The sequence below is a fragment of the Lipophrys pholis genome (genome assembly GCF_963383615.2).
Source record: "Lipophrys pholis genome assembly, chromosome: 17".
Taxonomy (NCBI): Eukaryota; Metazoa; Chordata; class Actinopteri; order Blenniiformes; family Blenniidae; genus Lipophrys; species Lipophrys pholis.
The window spans coordinates 27100290-27125587 of NC_137643.1; the positions used below are offsets into that span (position 1 = coordinate 27100290).

General features: G+C 51.6%; 1 protein-coding gene across 7 annotated transcripts in view; it reads left to right on the forward strand.

The window, feature by feature from the left end:
• Positions 1–21568, forward strand: part of LOC308122825 (septin-7-like) — a 42611-nt gene extending 21043 nt beyond the window's left edge. For 3 of the 7 annotated variants that reach the window (XM_080484942.1, XM_080484936.1, XM_080484938.1), the window contains 9 exons: positions 27–161; positions 1811–1928; positions 2986–3078; positions 3187–3283; positions 3874–3925; positions 5884–6009; positions 12436–12571; positions 12639–12766; positions 20947–21560. In XM_080484942.1, the coding sequence (XP_080341068.1) occupies positions 27–161; positions 1811–1928; positions 2986–3078; positions 3187–3283; positions 3874–3925; positions 5884–6009; positions 12436–12571; positions 12639–12766; positions 20947–20983 (922 nt within the window). In that variant the 3' untranslated portion in view covers positions 20984–21560. Of the gene's footprint in view, positions 1–26; positions 162–1810; positions 1929–2985; positions 3079–3186; positions 3284–3873; positions 3926–5883; positions 6010–12435; positions 12572–12638; positions 12785–20946 lie in introns of all 7 variants that reach the window. The other 4 variants (XM_080484937.1, XM_080484939.1, XM_080484940.1 and 1 more) reach the window with 3 other exon arrangements.
• The last annotated feature ends 3730 nt before the right edge of the window (positions 21569–25298 follow it).

The window sequence follows — 25298 nt, forward strand, 5'->3', positions numbered from 1 at the left end:
GTGAACTTTGACCCTGTCCTCCTCAGCATGCAGCCTGTCACTGACCACATTGACGGTAAGTTTGAGGACTACTTGAACGCAGAGTCGCGGCTCAACAGACGTCAGATGCCAGACAACAGAGTGCATTGCTGCCTGTACTTCATCGCCCCCTCTGGACACGGGTTGGTACTGCACCTCACCACACAACACAGATCAATACTGCACCTTGCCACAGGAACAAATTTCCACTGACCGACTCGGAGTTGTAGCTCCACTCTTCAGTGAAGGGCGGAGCTACAACTCCCTGTTGGATATCAGCTCAAATGATCAATATTACAAAATGTATATTGTTACAATGGTGCTTCACTATCCGGTGTTTCGGTTTCACTGGTGCCCCTGTTGATTGGTGACTTCTGCCACCAGCTAATAGCAGCAGCTGATGTTAAAATGAGACAAATCAACGCAACAATACTTAAACGGCGTTCTCCAGGACAGCTACAGATTTTTATAATCTGCTGTGAACAGGGAAAGCAGTTAATCCTAAACACTCGTAGCAGGTCGCTCTAGCTCCTGAATCCTCTGGTCACCTGGTCACTCTAGCGCCGGAATCCACTGGTCAGCTGGTCGCTCTAGCTCCTGAATCCTCTGGTCAGCTGGTCACTCTAGCTCCTGAATCCTCTGGTCACTCTAGCTCCTGAATCCTCTGGTCAACTGGTCACTCTAGTGCCGGAATCCACTGGTTAGCTGGTCGCTCTAGCTCCTGAATCCTCTGGTCAGCTGGTCACTCTAGCGGCTGAATCCTCTGGTCACCTGGTTGCTCTAGCTCCTGAACCCTCTGGTCACCTGGTCACTGTAGCTCCTGAATCCTTTGGTCACTCTAGCTCCTGAATCTCCTGGTCAGCTGGTTGCTCTAGCTGCTGAATCCTCTGGTCACTCTAGCTCCTGAATCCTCTGGTCACCTGGTCACTCTAGTGCCGGAATCCACTGGTCAGCTGGTCGCTCTAGCTCCTGAATCCTCTGGTCAGCTGGTCACTCTAGCGGCTGAATCCTCTGGTCACCTGGTTGCTGTAGCTCCTGAACCCTCTGGTCACCTGGTCACTGTAGCTCCTGAATCCTCTGGTCACTCTAGCTCCTGAATCCCCTGGTCACTTGGTTGCTCTAGCTCCTGAACCCTCTGGTCACCTGGTCACTGTAGCTCCTGAATCCCCTGGTCACCTGGTTGCTCTAGCTCCTGAACCCTCTGATCACCTGGTTGCTCTAGCTCCTTAACCCTCTGGTCAGCTGGTCACTCTAGCGCCTGAATCCTCTGGTCAACTGGTCACTCTAGCTCCTGAACCCTCTGGTCACCTGGTCACTGTAGCTCCTGAATCCCCTGGTCACCTGGTTGCTCTAGCTCCTGAACCCTCTGATCACCTGGTTGCTCTAGCTCCTGAACCCTCTGGTCACCTGGTCACTGTAGCTCCTGAATCCTCTGGTCACTCTAGCTCCTGAACCTTCTGGTCAGCTGGTTGCTCTAGTGCCTGAATCCTCAGGGGTAGAGTTCCCTGTCAGTGGAGTTGCTCTTGTTGGTGGATTTCTGTTGAGGACTCTGGAGAGCAGGGTGGCGACGCTTTGACTCCATCTGCCATTTTGCTCAATGCTTGAATCCTCTGATGGTGGGTGGGTGGGTGGGTGGGTGTGTGTGTGTGTGTGTGTGTGTGTGTGTGTGTGTGTGTGTGTGTGTGTGTGTGTGTGTGTGTGTGTGTGTGTGTGTGTGTGTGTGTGTGTGTGTGTGTGTGTGTGTGTGTGTGTGTGTGTGTGTGTGTGTGTGTGTGTGTGTGTGTGTGCGCAGACTGAAGCCTCTCGACGTGGAGTTGATGAAACGACTCCATGAGAAGGTCAATGTCATCCCGCTCATCGCGAAGGCAGACACCCTGACCACGGAGGAGTGTCTGCACTTCAAGAAGCAGGTGTGTGTGTGTGTGTGTGTGTGTGTGTGAGAACACATTGAGAACCACACTACAGAATTTGTAGAGACACACACTTGATGAAGACAAAAGGCAGAAGATCTTCCCCTTCTGATGTCATCATGGGACTGCACAGCTGGAACCGATCCTTCAGGCTCTGCACCATAGAGTTCGATGATCTAGATATATAGCTCTATGTTCTTTATGCTCAATATTCAAGTGGTCAGTGGCTCAATGGTCCAACGTGACTTCAGTGTGAAACACTGAACGTAAGCGCCGACTCCTGACCAATCAGATCTCTGTACCTGTTTCTACATGATTCTGATTGGTGCTTGGATTGTCTCTTTATGACAGAACCCAATAAGTTCTGGTCTCCCAGCTCTGAAGGAGGTTCTGGGTCTGGTTCTGGTTCTGGTTCTGGTTCTGGTTCTGGTTCTGGTTCTGGTTCTCGACTTGTTCCAGGTCTGTTTGGCTCCAGGAGGGTTGATCTGGAATAATGAGGTTCATGATGTCACCTGACAGGAAACTCAGAACCAGTGGATGTAAAGTTAAAGAAGCAGTGAGGATTAATAAAGTGAGAGTGAGTGATGTCATGAAGTCAGCATTAACAAGTCAGGAGCTGACTAGCTGCAGCAGCAGTGCTGCTTTCAGCCTGGTTAGTTTTATTAGTCGTCCTCATGACGTTACGCCCCCTGCTGGTCGGCTCCTCTCCAGCAGAACCACTACAGGATTTCTCCTCGCAAATATCAAACATGTTCATAATCTAGGATCCTTCTCAGACTTTCCCAGACCTTCCCAGACTTCCCCAGACCTTCTCAGACTTTCCCAGACCTTCCTAGACTTCCCCAGACCTTCCCAGACTTCCTCAGACTTTCTCCGACCTTCCCAGACTTCCCCAGACCTTCTCAGACTTTCCCAGACCTTCCTAGACTTCCCCAGACCTTCCCAGACCTTCCGAGCAGAACGGACCCCACAGGAAAACCAGAGCTGATGGGGGGGATCGGGACTAACACCGCCCGATTCTTCCTGTTCACTGAAGCTCCTCCCCTTTCCTGATCAGATCATGGAGGAAATCCAGGATCATGGAATCAAAACCTACGACTTCCCCGAGATGGAGGATGAGGAGGAGATGAAGATGATCCAGAAGATCCAGGTCAGTTGTTCAGTGAAGTCCACGTCTCAGTCTGCAGTGTTTCTACAAGCTGTGTGATTCTGACACTGTCCTGCACACACACACACACACACACACACACACACACAGGACCGTTTACCCCTGGCTGTGGTGGGCAGTAACACCATCATGGAGGTCAATGGGAAGAGAGTGCGTGGGAGGCAGTACTCCTGGGGCGTGGCTGAAGGTGAGCCACACACACACAGAACGCTGCAGGTGGAGGTGAGGTGGAGGTGTTACGCTGCAGGTGGAGGTGAAGTGGAGGTGTTACACTGCAGGTGGAGGTGAGGTGAAGGTGTTACACTGCAGATGGAGGTGAAGTGGAGGTGTTACGCTGCAGGTGGAGGTGAGGTGAAGGTGTTACACTGCAGATGGAGGTGAAGTGGAGGTGTTACGCTGCAGGTGGAGGTGAGGTGGAGGTTTTATGCTGCAGGTGGAGGTGAAGTGGAGGTGTTACGCTGCAGGTGGAGGTGAGGTGGAGGTTTTATGCTGCAGGTGGAGGTGAAGTGGAGGTGTTATGCTGTAGGTGGAGGTGAGGTGGAGGTGTTATGCTGGAGGTGAGGTGGAGGTGAAGGTGTTACACTGCAGATGGAGGGGAAGTGGAGGTGTTACGCTGCAGGTGGAGGTGAGGTGGAGGTTTTATGCTGCAGGTGGAGGTGAAGTGGAGGTGTTGTGCTGCAGGTGGCGGTGAGGTGGAGGTGTTACACTGCAGGTGGAGGTGTTATGCTGCAGGTGGAGGTGAGGTGGAGGAGTGTCTCACTCTGCTGTGTGTTTCAGTGGAGAACAGTGAACACTGTGACTTCCTGCTCCTCAGGAACCTGCTCTTCAGGTGAGTCTCAAGGTTCTAACAGAATTTGCACACCTGCTGCCATTCCATTCACACATGTCAGGGTTCCTCTCAGAGCGCGGTCCATAACGTAACATGTCATGGAAGTCAGAGACCAGTAGGCGGAGATTAATCTATTCCAAGCACAGTTGAATTAATGCTGACAACTGGAATTCACTGGAAATGTTGCTGAGAGAACATAGGGACTAGTGAACGGAGACATGAGGGTTAGGATTAGTTAAGATTATTATCTGGAATACATGGACTATTCATCCATAATCAATAGTGGTGAGGAGTGATGTTCTCTTCCACAGAGAGAAGCTGCTGGTAGCTCCCTCTATAGCTCCTCTAGTGGTGAGGGCTGATGTACTCAGATGAGCTCTGTTCAGACGCCACAAGAAGATCAGGCGCTGATGAGCCTTCTTGGCGATGGAGGAGGTGAGGAGAGACCAGGTGAGGTTGGTGGAGGAGGTGTGGAGAGACCAGGTGAGGTTGTTGGAGAAGGTGTGGTCAGACCAAGTGAGGAAAAGACCAGGTGAGGTTGAAGGAGGAGGTGTGGAGAGACCACGTGAGGTTGAAGGAGGAGGTGTGGAGAGACCAGGTGAGGTTGTTGGAGAAGGTGTGGTCAGACCAGGTGAGGAGAGACCAGGTGAGGTTGAAGGAGGAGGTGTGGAGAGACCAGGTGAGGTTGGTGGAGGAGGTGTGGAGAGACTAGGTGAATTTGTTAGAAGAGGTGTGGTGAGACCAGATGAGGTTGATGGAGGAGGTGTGGAGAGACCAGGTGAGGTTGAAGGAGGAGGTGTGGAGAGACCAGGTGAGGTTGTTGGAGAAGGTGTGGTCAGACCAGGTGAGGTTGAAGGAGGAGGTGTGGAGACACCAGGTGAGGTTGATGGAGGAGGTGTGGAGAGACCAGGTGAGGTTGTTAGAGGAGGTGTGGAGAGACCAGGTGAGGTTGATGGAGGAGGTGTGTTGAGACCAGGTGAGGAGAGACCAGGTGATGAGAGACCACGTGAGGTTGATGGAGGAGGTTTGGAGAGACCAGGTGAGGTTGATGGAGGTGTGTTGAGACCAGGTGAGGAGAGACCAGATCAGGTTGATGGAGGAGGTGTGGAGAGACCAGGTGAGGAGAGACCAGATCAGGTTGATGGAGGAGGTGTGTTGAGACCAGGTGAGGAGAGACCACGGGAGGTTTATGGAGGAAGTGTGTTGAGACCACGGAAGGTTGAGACCAGGTGTCCTCTAACTAGTATTTTAACGAGTCATCCAACTACTCCTCGAACCAGTCCTCGAACTAGTCATCTAACCAGTCCTCTCAGCAGTCTTCTAACTATCCCTCTAACTATTCCTCTAACTATTGCTCGAACCAGCCCTGTAACTAGTCATCTATCTTGTCCTCTAACCAGTCCTCTAACTAGTCCTCTAATCCGTCCTCTGACTAGTCATCTGACTATCCCACTAACCAGTCCTCTACAGAGTCTCTAACCAGTCACAAAACTATCCCTCGATCTACTGCTTTGACTAGTCCTCTAACAGGTCATCTAACTAGTCCTCTAACCATTCACCTAACTAGTCTTCCAACCACTGCTCTTAAGTAGCATCCTAACCTGTCATCAAATTTTTTCTCTAACCAGTCATCTAATTAGTCCTCTAACTATTCACCTTAAGTAAGTAGACTCTTAAGTAGTCTACTTACCATTCCTCTATCTAGTCCTCTAACCACCCTCATGGGTCAGTAACTAGGAAAGGGTTTCAACATGTTGAGTAGCTTCACTTCCTGCCTGCTGGAACCAGCTGAGCCAGACCTGACATGTAGTTAAGTAGGACTGCTGGTACACACACACACACACACACACACACACACACACACACACACACACACACACACACACACACACACACACACACACACACACACACACACACACACACACACACAGTGACGTGGTGTTTTGGTGTTTCAGGACTCACATGCAGGACTTGAAGGACGTCACCAACAACATTCACTATGAAAACTTCCGCAGCAGGAAGCTGGCTGCTGTCACCTGGCAGGGAGGGGGGGGCCACCCGAGCCGGGGGGGGGCAACCAGGTCAGTGTGTGTGTGTGTGTGTGTGGGTGTGTGTGTGTGCGCGCGCATGCGAGCACGCGAGCACATCTCCATCAGTAAACCTCCATCAGTCTAAATCTCCATCAGCTGGACTAGAAAATGTTCCAGGGTGAAGCAGCTTCACTGAAGCTCCATTAAACAGATAAACCTGCACAGTGTTTAGTCCTTATTTAGCCAGGAGAACCACACTGAGATTAATAATCTCTTTTACAAGTGTGTCCTGGAGAGCTGGGGGGGCCGAGGGTCTTGCTCAGGGACCCCCGGTGCATGTTTTTTCGACTGTGGGGGAAACCGGAGAACCCGGAGAAAACCCACGTACACACAGTGAGAACATGCCAACTCCACACAGAAAGGCCCTGGATTTGAACCCACAACATTCCTGCTGTGAGGCGAGAGCCTGAGACTGAGGGTTCGTGCTGTCTGACTGCCACACCACCGTGATCTCCTTTCAATAACTCCTTTAGGAAGCCTCCTAACTCCTTTCAATAACTCCTTTAGGAAGTCTCCTAGCACCTTTCACTAACTCCTTTAGGAAGCCTCCTAACACCTTTCACTAACTCCTTTAGGAAGCCTCCTAACACCTTTCCTTAACTCCTTTAAGAAGACTCCTAACACCTTTCACTAACTCCTTTAGGAAGCCTCCTAACACCTTTCACTAACTCCTTTAGGAAGCCTCCTAACACCTTTAACTAACTCCTTTAGTAAGTATCCTAACACCTTTCCTAACTCCTTTAGGAAGCATCCTAACACCTTTAACTAACTCCTTTAGGAAGCCTCCTAACTCCTTTAGGAAGTCTCCTAACACCTTTCCTAACTCCTTTAGGAAGCCTCCTAACCCCTTTCCTAACTCCTTTAGGAAGTCTCCTAACATCTTTCCTAACTCCTTTAGGAAGTCTCCTAACACCTTTCACTAACTCCTTTAGGAAGCCTTCTAACACCTTTCCTTAACTCCTTTAGGAAGCTTCCTAACACCTTTCCTTAACTCCTTTAGGAAGCCTCCTAACTCCTTTAGGAAGTCTCCTAACACCTTTACTAACTCCTTTAGGAAGCATCCTAACACCTTTCCTAACTCCTTTAGGAAGCCTCCTAACACCTTTCCTAACTAATTTAGGAAGTCTCCTAACACCTTTCACTAACTCCTTTAGGAAGCCTCCTAACACCTTTCCTAACTCCTTTAGGAAGTCTCCTAACACCTTTTACTAACTCCTTTATGAAGCCTCCTTTCACTAACTCCTTTAGGAAGCCTCCGAACACCTTCACTAACTCCTTTAGGAAGTCTCCTAACACCTTTCACTAACTCATTTGGAAGCCTCCTAACACCTTCACTAACTCCTTTAGGAAGCCTCCTTTCACTAACTCCTTTAGGAAGCCTCCTAACACCTTTCACTAACTCCATTAGGAAGCCTCCTCACACCTTTCCTTAACCCTGTGATGTCATCGAGTGGTTAAGGTAAAGTCCATCGACAAGGAGGTAGGAGGGACAATTCGGACGTCTCCAGAGTCGTCCTCCATACTGATCCTGGGAGCTTCTTCCTCATGGGAGGAGCCTAAGAGCTGGAAGCTCCACCTCCGTTCTACTGGTAGAAAACCTAGGAACCTCCAGGGAGCAGCACTGAGAACCAAGTGTTTTGTAGAAAACCAGTACTTCCTGTCAGTACGTTGTGTCAGTACTTCTTGTCAGTACTTTTACACAAGTCCACTCTGGAAGCTTCAGGTTCTCCTCTTGACAGAAACACTCTCATGGTGAACTGCAGCAGGAACTAATGGAAAGTTGGATATTGATAACCTAATCAATACTTTTATTAACAGCAGCCTGAAAGGCCTAAAGAGCAATGATTCGTGCTATCATTGATCACTAATCAGGTTGATCTGATCTAGTATTGATTAGTAATCGGGTTGATCTGATCTAGTATTGATTATTATTCAGGTTGATCTGATCTAGTATTGATTACTAATCAGGTTGATCTGATCTAGTATTGATAACAAATCAGATTGATCTGATCTAGTATTGATTACTAATCGGGTTGATCTGATCTAGTATTGATAACTAATCAGATTGATCTGATCTAGTATTGATTACTAATCGGGTTGATCTGATCTAGTATTGATTATTAATCAGGGAAAATGTCTTTGAAAAGTCTAGTGTGGATTGGATCAAACAGACATGTTAGACTCAGAGACCCTAGACCAGGGGTCTCCCCGCTGGAGGCAGGGTCTGGGTGAGGCTGGGTTCCTCAAAACAAGTTCTACAACAAACCCTCAAACGTCACTATTAACGATTTTAATGATTTCTTCTGAACACGAATGGAACATTGAGCGAAGCTCATGAACGGTTCTCCTGAACATGGGTTCTCTTTCCTCCTCCTTGCTGCCAGAGACTTAGCAGCTCTTCTTCTCACATATCTGAGCCACATTTGTCTTGAGAGAAGAAGCAGTTGAGACCCTTAGAATGTCTAGAACAAGGGGTCGGGAACCCGCAGCTCTTTGGTTCCTCTGTTGCTGCTCTTTTAGCCTCGGACCACTGCAGTACATCCCTGAGCGAGGTGGTGGACGGTACGGTATGGTAAGGCAAAGCGCACCCAGACCACCTGTGTTGCTCGGTACCACTGCAGAGAGTACAGTACCACTACAGAGAGTACGGTACCACTACAGAGAGTATGGTACCATGTAGGCGGGTGGAGAACGAGGCAGGGATGTAACGTCATTACACAACAGTAGTGAACGGACCCGCAGCTCTGCAGCCATCTGAAGCGGTGAGCTCTGGGCAGCCACTGTGGAGCGCCATGTTTCAATACATCCAGTCAACTAAACCAGCAGTGAGAGCAGAGCGACGTAGTGACCAGTACGATGGTCACTACGTCAGGAAGAACGAGGCTTCATACTGATGCTCACAGCCACAGAGGCTAACGCTCTCCACTCTGAACAATAATGACTCACACAACAACTAAAAGAGATTGAAAGCCCCCCCGCTCACACTCACGGTTCTAAAGCCCTGATCTCCTGCATATATCCTCCATTTTAATAATATGGAGCGTCATGGAGCTGATCGCTGCAATGCATCATGGGAGTTTCTGTTGTCGTGTTTTAGATGTAATTATTGGGCTTATATTAGGTTTGTAGTGTTGCTAATGGTTGTGTTGTGTTTTTGTTGCTGAGTTCATGTAGTTAATTAGTACATCTAGTTTAGTTTAGTTTATTAGTTGTAAGTTTGCAACCAGGAGTGAAGAGGGTTTTGTGTGTAGTATCCTCTGGCCATGGTTTTCCTGTTGGGTAGTGTCAAAATAAAAGCTTAACTTTTTTGCAGAATGAGCAATAGAGAAGATCTATTCATTGAGCTCATCATTGCTTGCAGTTAGGGTTAGGGTTAGGGTTCTATTTACAAAAGACAGAACAAGTAACCTACAGTACTTACCGACTGTACTTACCTACTGTACAGCCCACAAACAATGTGAAGTTCTTGCTCTTAACAACTATAGAAATCACAATGTCAAACTGAGTGTAATACACTCAAGCCGTGCGAGCTGCCTGAGTTGTAATGTTAGGAGGTCCACTCCCATTGCGGGCCGCACTAACGCTATACTTTCATAGCAAGGTGTGAGTTTGAGACCCCTGCTCTACAGGATGGAGGCTGGAGAACTGAAATCATGTTCTACTGACAAACCTGAAGATGTTATTGATCACTATGTGACTGCTTTGGGCAGTGAGCCTTTAATTTGATCCCTAATAGTTCGAATTTAGTCATTAAAGTTCATGAAATTGTTACTGCTCAGAGTTAAAGGGATATGAGGTTCGACTGAGCGGTGGGTTTTTGTCAGCCTGGCTATTGTACTGAAGAGAAATCTGAGGTTGTTTTCTTCTGTGAAGGAGGGATAATTACTTCTTAACTGTGTCTGTGTTTCTAGAGCTGGAACAGCTGACGGCATGGAAGTGTTACCTCCAGCTTCTCCTCCACCTCACCATCTTCCTTCTCCACCTCCTCCAGCTTCTCCTTCACCTCATCATACACCTTATCTACCTCCTCTACCTGCTCTCTCATCTACCTTCCTTCTCCACCTCACTATATTCCTTCTTGACCTCATCATCCACATTCTCCGCCTCCTCCATCTTCTCCTCCACCTCATCATCCACCTACTCTACCCCCTCCAGCTTCTCCTCCACCCCATCATCCACCTTCTCAACCTCCTCCACCTGCCCTCTGACCGGTCTGCCCTCTGACCGGTCTGCCCTCTTACCTGTCTATCTGCCTTCTGGCCTGTCTGTACTCTGATCTGCCTGTCTGCTCTCTGACCCGTCTGCCCTCTGACCTTTTCTGTCTGACCTGCCTCACCTCTGACCTGTCTGTCTGACCTGTCTGCCCTCTGATCTGTCTGCCCTCTGACCTGTCTGCCCTCTGACCTGTCTTTCTGCCCTATGACCTGTCTTTCTGTCCCTTGACATGTCTTTCTGGCCTGTCTGACCTGTCTGCCCTCTGATCTGTCTGTCTGACCTGTCTGTCTGCCCTTTGACCTGTCTGCCTTCTGACCTGTCTGTCTGACCCATCTGTCTGTCCCCTGACCTGTCTACTCCCTGACCTGTCTGTCTGTTCCCTGACCTGTCTGCCCTCTGACCTGTCTGTCTGACCTTTGATCTGTCTACCATCTTACCTGTCTGCCTGCCCTCTGACCTGACTGGCTACCCTCTGAGCTGTCTGTCTAAACTGTATGTCCTCTTACCTGTCTGCCCTCTGACCTGTCTATCTGACCTGTCTGCCCTTTGACCTGTCTGCCCTCTGACCTGTCTGTCTACCCTCTGACCTGTCTGTCTGAACTGTCTGTCCTCTGACCTGTCTGTCTGACCTGTCTGTCTACCCTCTGAGCTGTCTGTCTGACTTGTCTGCCCTCTGATCAGTCTATCTGACCTGTCTGCCCTTTGACCTGTCTGCCCTCTGACCTGTCTGTCTACCCTCTGACCTGTCCGTCTGACCTGTCTGTTTGACCTGTCTGCCATCTGACCTGTCTGTCTACCCTCTTATCTGTCTGTCTGTCTGCTGACCTCTCTATCTGACTTGTCTGTCCTCTGACCTGTCTGCTCTCTGACCTGTCTGCCTGTTCTCTGACCTGGCTGTCTGTCCCCTGAGCTGTCTTTCTGACCTTTGTCTGTCCCCTGACCTGTCTGTCTGCCCTCCAACCTGTCTATCTGCCTTCTGACCTGTCTGTCTGCCCTCTGACCTGTCTGCTCTCTGGCTTCTGTGTCTGTCCCCTGACTTGTCTGTCTGAACTTTCTACCTGACCTCTGACCTGTCTGCTTGCTCTCTGATCTGTTTGACCTCTGTCCTGTCTCTCTGACCTGTCTGTCTGGCCCCCAACCTGTCTTTCTGACCTGTCTATCCCCTGACCCGTCTGCCTGCCATCTTACCTGTCTGTCTGGCCCCTGACCTGTCTGTCTGACCTGTCTGACCTTTGACCTGTCTGACCTTTGAGCTGTCTGCCCTCTTACCTGTCTGTCTACCCTCTAACACATCTGCCCTCTTACCTGTCTGTCTGCCCTTTGACCTGTTTGCCCTCTGACCTGTCTGCCTGCCCTCTGACCTGTCTGTCTGACTAGTATGTCTGCCCTCTGACCTGTCTGCCCTCTGACCTTTCCGTCGGTCCCCTGACCTGTGTCGTGGATATTTTGTTGTTGTTGTCGGTGCTGTTTGGAATAAAGTATTAGAACAAGGTTTTTCTGTCAGGAGAAGTTTATTGGGGTCCCCAAGACCCAGGATCATGCAGAGGACATCCAGCTGTCTGCAGGATCGAGTGTCCGTCTCACAAGTTGCGCCTGTGAGTCTTAACCGGTGGGGAGAAGACGGAGGGGTTTGAAGCAGAACAATTGAACTGTTGGGTCTTAGCAATAGTAGAGCGTTGACCTTGGTTCCCAGGCAGATAATGCCTTGCTGGAGAAGGGAGTGAGGGAATGGTTGCTAGTTGAAAGCCAGCTGGAAAAAGGAGTGAACCAAGAGTTGCTGGCTTAAAGCCAGGAAGGTAGGAAGCCTCTGATGATCAAATTTAATGAGTATAAGGCCAAGATATCATTTTACCACGACACCTGTCTGCCTGCCCTCTGACCTGTCTGCCTGCTCTCTGATCTGTTTGTCCTCTGTCCTGTCTCTCTGACCTGTCTGTCTGTCCCATGAGCTGTCTTTCTGACCTTTGTCTGTCCCCTGACCCGTCAGTCTGAACTGTGTGTCCTCTGCCCTTTCTTCCCTCCAACCTGTCTGTCTGACCTGTCTGCCCTCTGATCAGTCTGTCTGAACTGTCTTCCCTCTGACCTGTCTGCCCTCTTACCTGTCTGTCTGCCCTCTGACCTTTCTGTCCTCCCTCTGAACTGTCAGTCTGCCCTCTGACCTTTCTGTCTGAACTGTCTGTCTGTCCTCATACTTGCCCTCAGGACTCCTCTGGCTCAGATGGAGAAGGAGCGACAGGAGCACGAGTCGAGGATGAGGAAGATGGAGCAAGAGATGGAGCAGGTGTTTGAGATGAAGGTGAAGGAGAAGCTGCAGAAGCTCAGGGACTCGGAGCTCGAGGTAAGTCAGAGAGCCCACCTCGGGGTCTGTCTTTGACCTCTGACCCCTGACCTGTGACATCCTCCAGCTCCAGAGGCGCCACGAGCAGATGAAGAAAAACCTGGAGGCTCAACACAGAGAGCTGGATGAAAGACGCCGGCAGCACGAGGACGAGAAGGCTGACTGGGACGTCCAGCAGAGGGTTGACGCTTCCAGGTACCGAGAGAGAGACAGGTAGAGAGAGACGTCCAGCAGAGGGTGGGCGCTTCCAGGTACCGAGAGAGAGACAGGTACAGAGAGATACGTCCAGCAGAGGGTGGACTTCTTCCAGGTACAGAGAGAGAGACAGGTAGAGAGAGATGTCCAGCAGAAGGTGGACGCTTCCAGGTACCGAGAGAGAGATGGGTAGGGAGAGAGACATCCAGCAGAGGGTGGACACTTCCAGGGACCAAGAGTAGGGATTCACTGATCCAGGTTTTTTTCACTTCTGATCCCAATACCTGAATGTGGATATCTGACGGTACCGATACTGTTCCGATACCAGAGCTGTCTGGCAAGGCGCCAAGATTACTATTCCCAGGATCACCTTTATTTTCAATCTGCATTTGGCTGTGTCACTCGTCCCGCACCGTGTGGCGCAGGTACAAATTCATGACAGGTGTGTTCTGACTTTTATCAGCAATATGGCGAAGCATTTCTGAAAATATCACAAAAACCTGCAAGTTATTTTCCGTTCAAAGCCGATGGGAACCGAGTAAAAACCTAATTTAATTGTATCAACTGTGATCTGTTTCTCTGAGCGTCACAGTGCTGCAGGCTCCCTGCTGAGAGGGGACAGACAGCTCTGCTCGTCTGTCATGTTCTACAGGGAGGAGAGGAGGACATGAGAGGAGGACGAGGAGCAGGAGAAGAGACAGCAGCAGAAGAAGGAGGAGGAGCAGGAGGTGGAGGAGGAGGATCAGAAGAGAATGAGGATGGGAAATGAGGAGGAGGAGGAGCACGAGGGAGAGAAGATGGGGGAGGAAGAGGACGATCTGGAAGGAGAGGAGGAGAAGGGGGGGAGCAGGAGGAAGAGGACGATCTGGAAGGAGAGGAGAAGGTGGAGAAGGGGGGGAGCAGGAGGAAGAGGACGATCTGGAAGGAGAGGAGCAGGAGGAGAAGGGGGGGAGCAGGAGGAAGAGGACGATCTGGAAGGAGAGGAGAAGGAGGAGAAGGGGGGGGGGAGCAGGAGGAAAAGGACGATCTGGAAGGAGATGAGAAGGGGGGAGGAGCAGCAGGAGGAAGAGGACTATCTGGAAGGAGAGGAGAAGGAGGAGAAGGGGGGGGAGCAGGAGGAAGAGGACGATCTGGAAGGAGAGGAGAAGAAGGGGGGGAGCAGGAGGAAGAGGACGATCTGGAAGGAGAGGAGAAGGAGGGGGGGAGCAGGAGGAAGAGGACGATCTGGAAGGAGAGGAGAAGGAGGAGAAGGGGGGGGAGCAGGAGGAAGAGGACGATCTGGAAGGAGAGGAGAAGGGGGGAGGAGCAGCAGGAGGAAGAGGATGATCTGGAAGGAGAGGAGCAGGAGGAGGAGCAGGGACCCATGTTGAAAACCGTCTCCAGGCTCCTAAACACTCCTCTTGTGGATGAGAGGACAGGAACAGCTGGTCCAGGTTAACCAGTCTCCTGGTGTGGACGTCCCCTGTGCGTCCTCACCACATGTTTACTTTTTAGATGTCTTATCAAATTAGTTGTGTTAAACGAAGCTCTGGTGCTCCACCTCTCGGGACTCTGGTGAAGCAAATAGTACAACTGGCCGCTGGACTGGTTTGGTTATTGACCTTAAAATACCTTCAGACTGCTGGTTTATCCCCTCCCACTCCTCATGCAACGCTCCAACTCCTCATGCAGCGCTCCAACTACTCATGCAGTGCTCCAACTACTCATGCAGTGCTCCCACTCCTCATGCAGCGCTCCAACTCCTCATGCAGAGCTCCCACTCCTCATGCAGCGCTCTGATTCCTTATGCAGCGCTCTGATTCCTTATGCAGCGCTCTGATTCCTTATGCAGCGCTCCCACTCCTCATGCAGCGCTCCGACTCCTCATGCAGCGCTCTGATTCCTTATGCAGCGCTCTGATTCCTTATGCAGCGCTCCCACTCCTCATGCAGCGCTCCCACTCCTTATGCAGCGCTCCAACTCCTCATGCAGCGCTCCCACTCCTCATGTAGCGCTCCCACTCCTCATGCAGCGGTCCCACTCCTCATGCAGCACTCTAACTGCTCGTGCAGCGCTCTGTCTACTCATGCAGTGCTCCAACTCCTCATGCAGTGCTCCCACTCCTCATGCAGCGCTCTGACTCCTCATGCAGCGCTCCAACTGCTCATGCAGCGCTCCCACTCCTCATGCAGTGCTCCAACTGCTCATGCAGCGCTCCCACTCCTCATGCAGCGCTCCAACTGCTCATGCAGCGCTCCCACTATTCATGCAGCGCTCTGACTGCTCATGCAGCGCTCCAACTCCTCATGCGGCGCTCCAACTCCTCATGCAGCGCTCCCACTCTTCATGCAGTGCTCTGACTCCTCAAGCAGCGCCCCCACTCCTCATGCAGCGCTCCCACTCCTCATGCAGCCCTCTGACTGCTCATGCAGCGCTCCCACTCCTCATGCAGCGCTCCCACTTCTCATGCAGCACTCCCACTCCTCATGCAGCGCTCTGACTCCTCATGCAGCGCTCTGACTCCTCATGCAGCGCTCTGACTCCTCAAGCAGCGCTCCAACTACTCATGCTGCACTCCCACCCCTCATGCAGTGCTCCAACTTCTCATGCAGCGCTCCCACTCCTCATGCAGCACTCTGACTGCTCGTGCAGCGCTCTGTCTACTCATGCAGTGCTCCCACTCCTCATGCAGCACTCTGACTGCTCGTGCAGCGCTCCAACTGCTCATGCAGCGCTCCCACTCCTCATGCAGTGCTCCAACTGCTCATGCAGCGCTCCCACTCCTCATGCAGCGCTCCAACTGCTCGTGCAGCGCTCCCACTATTCATGCAGCGCTCTGACTGCTCATGCAGCGCTCCAACTCCTCATGCGGCGCTCCAACTCCTCATGCAGCGCTCCCACTCTTCATGCAGTGCTCTGACTCCTCAAGCAGCGCCCCCACTCCTCATGCAGCGCTCCCACTCCTCATGCAGCCCTCTGACTGCTCATGCAGCGCTCCCACTCCTCATGCAGCGCTCCCACTTCTCATGCAGCACTCCCACTCCTCATGCAGCGCTCTGACTCCTCATGCAGCGCTCTGACTCCTCATGCAGCGCTCTGACTCCTCAAGCAGCGCTCCAACTGCTCATTCTGCGCTCCCACTCCTCATGCAGCGCTCCCACTTCTCATGCAGCGCTCCCACTCCTCATGCAGCACTCTGACTGCTCGTGCAGCGCTCTGTCTACTCATGCAGTGCTCCAACTCCTCATGCAGTGCTCCCACTCCTCATGCAGCGCTCTGACTCCTCATGCAGTGCTCCAACTGCTCATGCAGCGCTCCAACTGCTCATGCAGCGCTCCCACTATTCATGCAGCGCTCTGACTGCTCATGCAGCGCTCCAACTCCTCATGCAGCGCTCCCACTCTTCATGCAGTGCTCTGACTCCTCAAGCAGCGCCCCCACTCCTCATGCAGCGCTCCCACTCCTAATGCAGCCCTCTGACTGCTCATGCAGCGCTCCCACTCCTCATGCAGCGCTCCCACTTCTCATGCAGCACTCCCACTTCTCATGCAGCACTCCCACTCCTCATGCAGCGCTCTGACTCCTCATGCAGCGCTCTGACTCCTCAAGCAGCGCTCCAACTTCTCATGCAGCGCTCCCACTCCTCATGCAGCGCTCTGACTCCTCATGCAGTGCTCTGACTCCTCATGCAGCGCTCCAACTGCTCATGCAGCGCTCCCACTCTTCATGCAGTGCTCTGACTCCTCATGCAGCGCTCCAACTCCTCATGCAGCGCTCCCACTCTTCATGTAGCGCTCCCACTCCTCATGCAGCGGTCCCACTCCTCATGCAGCACTCTAACTGCTCGTGCAGCGCTCTGTCTACTCATGCAGTGCTCCAACTCCTCATGCAGTGCTCCCACTCCTCATGCAGCGCTCTGACTCCTCATGCAGCGCTCCAACTGCTCATGCAGCGCTCCCACTCCTCATGCAGTGCTCCAACTGCTCATGCAGCGCTCCCACTCCTCATGCAGCGCTCCAACTGCTCATGCAGCGCTCCCACTATTCATGCAGCGCTCTGACTGCTCATGCAGCGCTCCAACTCCTCATGCGGCGCTCCAACTCCTCATGCAGCGCTCCCACTCTTCATGCAGTGCTCTGACTCCTCAAGCAGCGCCCCCACTCCTCATGCAGCGCTCCCACTCCTCATGCAGCCCTCTGACTGCTCATGCAGCGCTCCCACTCCTCATGCAGCGCTCCCACTTCTCATGCAGCACTCCCACTCCTCATGCAGCGCTCTGACTCCTCATGCAGCGCTCTGACTCCTCAAGCAGCGCTCCAACTACTCATGCTGCACTCCCACCCCTCATGCAGTGCTCCAACTTCTCATGCAGCGCTCCCACTCCTCATGCAGCACTCTGACTGCTCGTGCAGCGCTCTGTCTACTCATGCAGTGCTCCCACTCCTCATGCAGCACTCTGACTGCTCGTGCAGCGCTCTGTCTACTCATGCAGTGCTCCCACTCCTCATGCAGCACTCTGACTGCTCGTGCAGCGCTCCAACTGCTCATGCAGCGCTCCCACTCCTCATGCAGTGCTCCAACTGCTCATGCAGCGCTCCCACTCCTCATGCAGCGCTCCAACTGCTCGTGCAGCGCTCCCACTATTCATGCAGCGCTCTGACTGCTCATGCAGCGCTCCAACTCCTCATGCGGCGCTCCAACTCCTCATGCAGCGCTCCCACTCTTCATGCAGTGCTCTGACTCCTCAAGCAGCGCCCCCACTCCTCATGCAGCGCTCCCACTCCTCATGCAGCCCTCTGACTGCTCATGCAGCGCTCCCACTCCTCATGCAGCGCTCCCACTTCTCATGCAGCACTCCCACTCCTCATGCAGCGCTCTGACTCCTCATGCAGCGCTCTGACTCCTCATGCAGCGCTCTGACTCCTCAAGCAGCGCTCCAACTGCTCATTCTGCGCTCCCACTCCTCATGCAGCGCTCCCACTTCTCATGCAGCGCTCCCACTCCTCATGCAGCACTCTGACTGCTCGTGCAGCGCTCTGTCTACTCATGCAGTGCTCCAACTCCTCATGCAGTGCTCCCACTCCTCATGCAGCGCTCTGACTCCTCATGCAGTGCTCCAACTGCTCATGCAACGCTCCCACTCCTCATGCAGCGCTCCAACTGCTCATGCAGCGCTCCCACTATTCATGCAGCGCTCTGACTGCTCATGCAGCGCTCCAACTCCTCATGCAGCGCTCCCACTCTTCATGCAGTGCTCTGACTCCTCAAGCAGCGCCCCCACTCCTCATGCAGCGCTCCCACTCCTAATGCAGCCCTCTGACTGCTCATGCAGCGCTCCCACTCCTCATGCAGCGCTCCCACTTCTCATGCAGCACTCCCACTTCTCATGCAGCACTCCCACTCCTCATGCAGCGCTCTGACTCCTCATGCAGCGCTCTGACTCCTCAAGCAGCGCTCCAACTTCTCATGCAGCACTCCCACCCCTCATGCAGCGCTCTGACTCCTCATGCAGCGCTCCCACTCCTCATGCAGCACTCTGACTGCTCGTGCAGCGCTCTGTCTACTCATGCAGTGCTCCCACTCCTCATGCAGCACTCTGACTGCTCGTGCAGCGCTCCAACTGCTCATGCAGCGCTCCCACTCCTCATGCAGTGCTCCAACTGCTCATGCAGCGCTCCCACTCCTCATGCAGCGCTCCAACTGCTCGTGCAGCGCTCCCACTATTCATGCAGCGCTCTGACTGCTCATGCAGCGCTCCAACTCCTCATGCGGCGCTCCAACTCCTCATGCAGCGCTCCCACTCTTCATGCAGTGCTCTGACTCCTCAAGCAGCGCCCCCACTCCTCATGCAGCGCTCCCACTCCTCATGCAGCCCTCTGACTGCTCATGCAGCGCTCCAACTCCTCATGCGGCGCTCCAACTCCTCATGCAGCGCTCCCACTCTTCATGCAGTGCTCTGACTCCTCAAGCAGCGCCCCCACTCCTCATGCAGCGCTCCCACTCCTCATGCAGCCCTCTGACTGCTCATGCAGCGCTCCCACTCCTCATGCAGCGCTCCCACTTCTCATGCAGCACTCCCACTCCTCATGCAGCGCTCTGACTCCTCATGCAGCGCTCTGACTCCTCATGCAGCGCTCTGACTCCTCAAGCAGCGCTCCAACTGCTCGTGCAGCACTCCCACTCCTCATGCAGTGCTCCAACTTCTCATGCAGCGCTCCCACTCCTCATGCAGCGCTCTGACTCCTCATGCAGTGCTCTGACTCCTCATGCAGCGCTCCAACTGCTCATGCAGCGCTCCCACTCTTCATGCAGTGCTCTGACTCCTCATGCAGCGCTCCAACTCCTCATGCAGCGCTCTGACTCCTCGTGCAGCACTCCAACTCCTCATGCAGGGCTCTGACTCCTCATGCAGCGCTCCCATTCCTTATGCAGCGCTCCCACTCCTCATGCAGCGCTCCCACTCTTCATGCAGCGCTCCCACTCTTCATGCAGTGCTCTGACTCCTCAAGCAGCGCCCCCACTCCTCATGCAGCGCTCCCACTCCTCATGCAGCCCTCTGACTGCTCATGCAGCGCTCCCACTCCTCATGCAGCGCTCCCACTTCTCATGCAGCACTCCCACTCCTCATGCAGCGCTCTGACTCCTCATGCAGCGCTCTGACTCCTCATGCAGCGCTCTGACTCCTCAAGTAGCGCTCCAACTGCTCATGCAGCACTCCCACTCCTCATGCAGTGCTCCAACTTCTCATGCAGCGCTCCCACTCCTCATGCAGCGCTCTGACTCCTCATGCAGTGCTCTGACTCCTCATGCAGCGCTCCAACTGCTCATGCAGCGCTCCCACTCTTCATGCAGTGCTCTGACTCCTCATGCAGCGCTCCAACTCCTCATGCAGCGCTCTGACTCCTCGTGCAGCACTCCAACTCCTCATGCAGCACTCCAACTCCTCATGCAGGGCTCTGACTCCTCATGCAGCGCTCCCATTCCTTATGCAGCGCTCCCACTCCTCATGCAGCGCTCCCACTCTTCATGCAGTGCTCTGACTCTTCATGCAGTGCTCTGACTCCTCATGCAGCGCTCCAACTGCTCATGCAGCGCTCCCACTCTTCATGCAGTGCTCTGACTCCTCATGCAGCACTCCAACTCCTCATGCAGCGCTCTGACTCCTCATGCAGCGCTCCCACTCCTCATGCAGCGCTCCCACTCCTTATGCAGCGCTCCAACTGCTCATGCAGCGCTCTAACTCCTCATGCAGCGCTCCCACTCCTCATGCAGTGCTCTGATTCCTTATGCAGCGCTTCCACTCCTCATGCAGCGCTCCCACTCCTCATGCAGCGCTCCCACTCCTCATGCCGCGCTCTGACTGCTCATGCCGCGCTCCCACTCCTCATGCAGCGGTCCCACTCCTCGTGCAGCACTCTGACTGCTCGTGCAGCGCTCTGTCTACTCATGCAGTGCTCCAACTCCTCATGCAGTGCTCCCACTCCTCATGCAGCGCTCTGACTCCTCATGCAGCGCTCTGACTCCTCATGCAGCGCTCCAACTGCTCATGCAGCGCTCCCACTACTCATGCAGCGCTCCAACTGCTCATGCAGCGCTCCCACTCCTCATGCAGCACGCCAACTGCTCATGCAGCGCTCCCACTATTCATGCAGTGCTCTGAAAGCCTCATGCAGCACTCCCACTCCTCATGCAGCGCTTACCACTCCTCATGCAGCGCTCCAACTCCTCATGCAGCGCTCCCACTCCTCATGCAGCGCTCCCACTCCTTATGCAGTGCTCTGACTCCTCGTGCAGCGCTCCAACTGCTCGTGCAGCGCTCCAACTGCTCATGCAGCGCTCCCACTCTTCATGCAGTGCTCTGACTCCTCATGGTACTTTAGCAATGTAGAACCGTGACACCAGAAGTGGAACTAATCCGGGAATCACTGTGTTCCACTATAGAACTCTGACCGGTGGAACACGGAAATGTAGTTTTAATGTTTCTGTTTGTTTGAGTTTGTTCTACCGACATAATGGGGAAGGTAGTGATCAGTGTGTGTGTGTGTGTGTGTGTGTGTGTGTGTGTGTGTGTGTGTGTGTGTGTGTGTGTGTGTGTGTGTGTGTGTGTGTGTGTGTGTGTGTGTGTGTGTGTGTGTGTGTGTGTGTGTGTGTGTGTGTGTGTGTGTGTGTGTGTGTGTGTGTGTGTGTGTGTGTGTCTTCAGGACCCTTGAGAAGAACAAGAAGAAGAAGCTCTTCTAGAACCTGGAAGTTCTGGTTCACGTGGTTCATCAGATCTTCTTCTTTCTTCTGCTTGGGTTCCTCTTCAAACCAAAAATAACCCAGCTTCCCCTGGTCCAGCTTCCTCCTGGTCCAGCTTCCTCCTGGTCCAGCTTCCTACTGGTCCAGCTTCCCCTGGTCCAGCTTCCATCTGGTCCAGCTTCCCCCTGGTCCAGCTTCCCCTTGGTTCAGCTTCCTCCTGGTCCAGCTTCCCCTGGTCCAGCTTCAGATGGCCCTTCTCACCAGTGTTTCTTCACTCATGATAATGCAACAAACCAATGTAGCTGTCAACCCCCCCCCCCCCGACCCTGCTCCTTCTGCTGGTTCTGCTGGTTCTGCTCCTTCTGCTGGTTCTGCTGGTTCTGCTCCTTCTGCTGGTTCTGCTCCTTCTGCTAGTTCTGCTCGTTCTGCTGGTTCTGCTCATTCTGCTGGTTCTGCTGGTACTGCTGGTTCTGCTGGTTCTGCTCATTCTGCTTGTTCTGCTCCTTCTGCTCCTTCTGCTGGTTCTGCGTTCTAATGTTTTACTGTAACGCGAAAGAATAAAGTTGTGATGGGACAGAAAACTTGAAGCCTGAGCGTAATTCTTCTGCTTGTAGTTCCATCCGTCACCACATGGGGTACACTGGGATTAAACCATGGTTTCCTCACAGCTGATGGAGAGGGAATTGCCGTTAATCCCATGACCTCCTGTGGTCGACTGGCTTCAATAATCTGGTCAGCCCCGTTTCCAAGACGACCAGCCAGGTTTTATTGAAAAATACAAACAACTCCCCCAACCACACACTCATATTCAAATTAAACTTGAGGTATCCAGGTATATTATCCAGGTTTATCCAGATTATCCAGGTATATTATCCCAGGTTTATCCAGGTATATTATCCCAGGTTTATCCAGGTATTATCCCAGGTTTATCCAGGTATTATTCAGGTATATTATCCAGGGTTTATCCAGGTATTATCCCAGGTTTTTCCAGGTATTATCCAGGTATGTTATCCCAGGTTTATCCAGGTATTAGCCTAGGTTTATCCAGGTATTATCCAGGTATTATCCAGGTATATTATCCCAGGTTCATCCAGGTATTATCCTCGGTTTATCCAGGTATTATCCAGGTATATTATCCCAGGTTCATCCAGGTATTATCCCAGGTTTATCCAGGTATTATCCAGGTCTATTATCCCAGGTTCATCCAGGTATTATCCCAGGTTTATCCAGGTATTATCCCAGGTTTATCCAGGTATTATTCAGGTATATTATCCAGGGTTTATCTAGGTATTATACAGGGTTTATCCAGGTATTATACAGGGTTTATCCAGATATTATCCAGGTATTATGCAGGGTTTCTCCAGGGTTCATCTAGGTATTATCCAGGGTTTCTCCACGTATATTATCCAGGTATTATCCATGTATATTATCCAGGGTTTATCCAGGTATTATCCTATTATTATGCAGGGTTTATCCAGGGTTTATCTGGGTTTTAGCCAGGTGTTATCCAGGGTTTAGCCAAGTATTATCCAGGTATTATCCATAGTTTATCCAAGTATTATCCAGGGTTTATCCAGGTATTATCCATGTATATTATCCTAGGTTTATCCAGGTATTATCCAGGTATATTATCCCAGGTTTATCCAGGTATTATCAAGGTATATTATCCAGGTATATTATCCCAGGTTTATCCAGGTATTATCAAGGTATATTATCCAGGGTTTATCCAGGTATATTATCCAGGGTTTATCTAGGTATTATCCAGGGTTTATCCAGGTATATTATCCAGGGTTTATCCAGGGTTTATCTAGGTATTATCAAGGTATTATCCTAGTATTGTGCAGGGTTTATCCAGGTATTATCCTAGTATTATTCAGGGTTTATCTAGGGTTTAGCCAGGGTTTAGCCAGGTATTATCCAGGGTTTATCCAGGGTTTAGTCAGGTATTATCCTGCATTTATCCAGGTATTATCCAGGTATTATACATAGTTTATCCAGGTATTATCCAGGTATATTATCCAGGGTTTATCCAGGTATTATCCTAGTATTGTGCAGGGTTTATCCAGGGTTTATCTAGGTATTATCCATGGTTTATCCAGATATTATCAAGGTATTATCCTAGTATTATCCAGGGTTTATCCAGGTATTATCCTAGTATTGTGCAGGGTTTATCCAGGTATTATCCGGGGTTTATCCAGGTATTGTCCATGGTTTATCCAGGGTTTATCCGGGTATTATCCAGGGTTTATCCAGGTATAATCCATGGTTTATCCAGGTATTATCCAGGGTTTATCCAGGTATTATCCAGGGTTTATCCAGGGCTAAGAGGGTGGTGTTGAGGTGAAGAAAGTGGTGTTGTCATGCCCTCCACTTCTTAAACCTAATTTGGTCCGTTGGCACCATCTGGTGGCCTCCCTGCCTCATTGGCCCGACCTCTCACCTCCAATCACCTCAACTGCTTCCAGCTGTGACAGGGAGTGACCTCCACACCTGCAAGTACTCACACCTCTACATAAACACCGGCTGAGCACTAATCGACACCAAACCGTAAACCTACCTCATTCTGACCCTCCTAGTTTTTGTTGACTCCGCTTCTTCTTTTTGTTCAAATAAATCAGTGGACTGAATTTCTGTGTCTCCTGTTTTGCCGTCTGAGCCTCAGTTCCGTCTCATGACAGTACGGTTTGTGCTGAAGGCGATGAGTGTGGTGTGGAGGTGAAAAGGGTGGTGTTGGAAGTGAAGAGGGTTGTGTTGTAGGTGAAGAGGGTGTTGGTGGTGTTCAATTCAATTTTATTTGTAAAGCTCTAAATCACATCAACAAACATCTCAAAGCCTCTTACAATGATAGAGAACAACAGAACCCAACTAAACCTTCCAGAGCAGCAGATGGAACAAGCAACAGTGGAAACCAGGAAAAACTCCCTCGCGGGAAGAACAGTTCATAAGAAGTCCCTCTTCAGGAAGAAAGCGTGGGGCGGACCCTAGACTCTGGAAGGGGGGGGGGCGTCCGCCTTGACCGGTTGGGGGGAGAAGTACATGGGATAGGACAAGGAGAGAGAGGAATAGAAGAGGGAGAGAGAGAGAGTGGCAGACAGGCCAGAGAAGTACAAATATTAAGAAAAGTCTATGATGAGCGTTGGTCTGATGATGAACCAATCTCAGTCTGGAGTTTAAGGGCCGTGCCGTTGCGGTGGGGTCCCGGTGCTGTGGTGGGGTCGGGTAGTAGGACCGTGGTAACTCCACTCTGGGAGTCTTGGGTCTGATCCCCTGGATCCTGCTCCCCTCCTGTCAGTATCTGGTGGCTCCAGTAATGTTACACAGAGACAAAGAAAGAAAGACAAGAAACAGAAGTTCCAAATGTAGAATTCCTCCCTTTAACGGGAGAGAGAAAATCCCCTCAGCAGTCTAGGCCTAGAGCAGCTCAACTTAGTGCTCCTATTTTATTCCTAATGAGAAGCTCTATCAAAGAGGAAGCTTTTTAGTCTCCTCTTAAATAAACTAATGGTGTGGGCCCTTCGGACCGAGGCTGCTAGTTGATTCCAGAGTAAAGGAGCCATATGGCTGAAACTCCTGCCTCCTCTTTTACTTTGAAGGACTTTAGGGATTACCAACAGTCCTGCATCCTCAGAGCCAAGGGCTCGTGGAGGGTGAGACCCTTCTAGAAGTTTCTCCATATAGGACGGAGCCTGGTGATGAAGAGTTTTAGATGTGATCAGAAGGATGTTGAATTCTATTCTAGATTTGATGTGAAGCCAGTGTAAGGATGCTAAGACTGGGGAGATGTGCTCTCTTCTTCCAGTTCTGGTTAGTAAACCTGCAGCAGCGTTCTGCACTAGCTGGAAGATCCTAACAGGAGTTTGGACATCCTGACATTAGGGAGTTACAATCATCTCATCTTGAAGTCACAAAGGCAGGAAGCATTTTTTCTGCATCTTTGAAGGACAAGAAGTTTCTCATTTTTGCAATATTCCTTAGATGGAAGAAGGCTGTCCTGGAGACATGTTTAACATGGGACATAAAGGACAGATCCTGATCAGAAATAACACCCAGGTTCCTAATATCACTGTTAGAGGTTAAGGTAATATTATCTAAGGTAATCAGACTATCTGAAAAGTAATCCCTGAGCTTTCTAGGACCTAGGATTAGAACCTCAGTCTTGGATGTGTTGAGCATTAAGAAGTTGATAGACATCCAGGACTTAACGTCCCTGAGGCAGGACTCTAGTTTAACAAGTTGGTCGGCCTGATTGGCTTTAACTGATAAATAGAGCTGAGTATCATCTGCATAACAATGAAAGTTAATGTTGTGTTTCCTA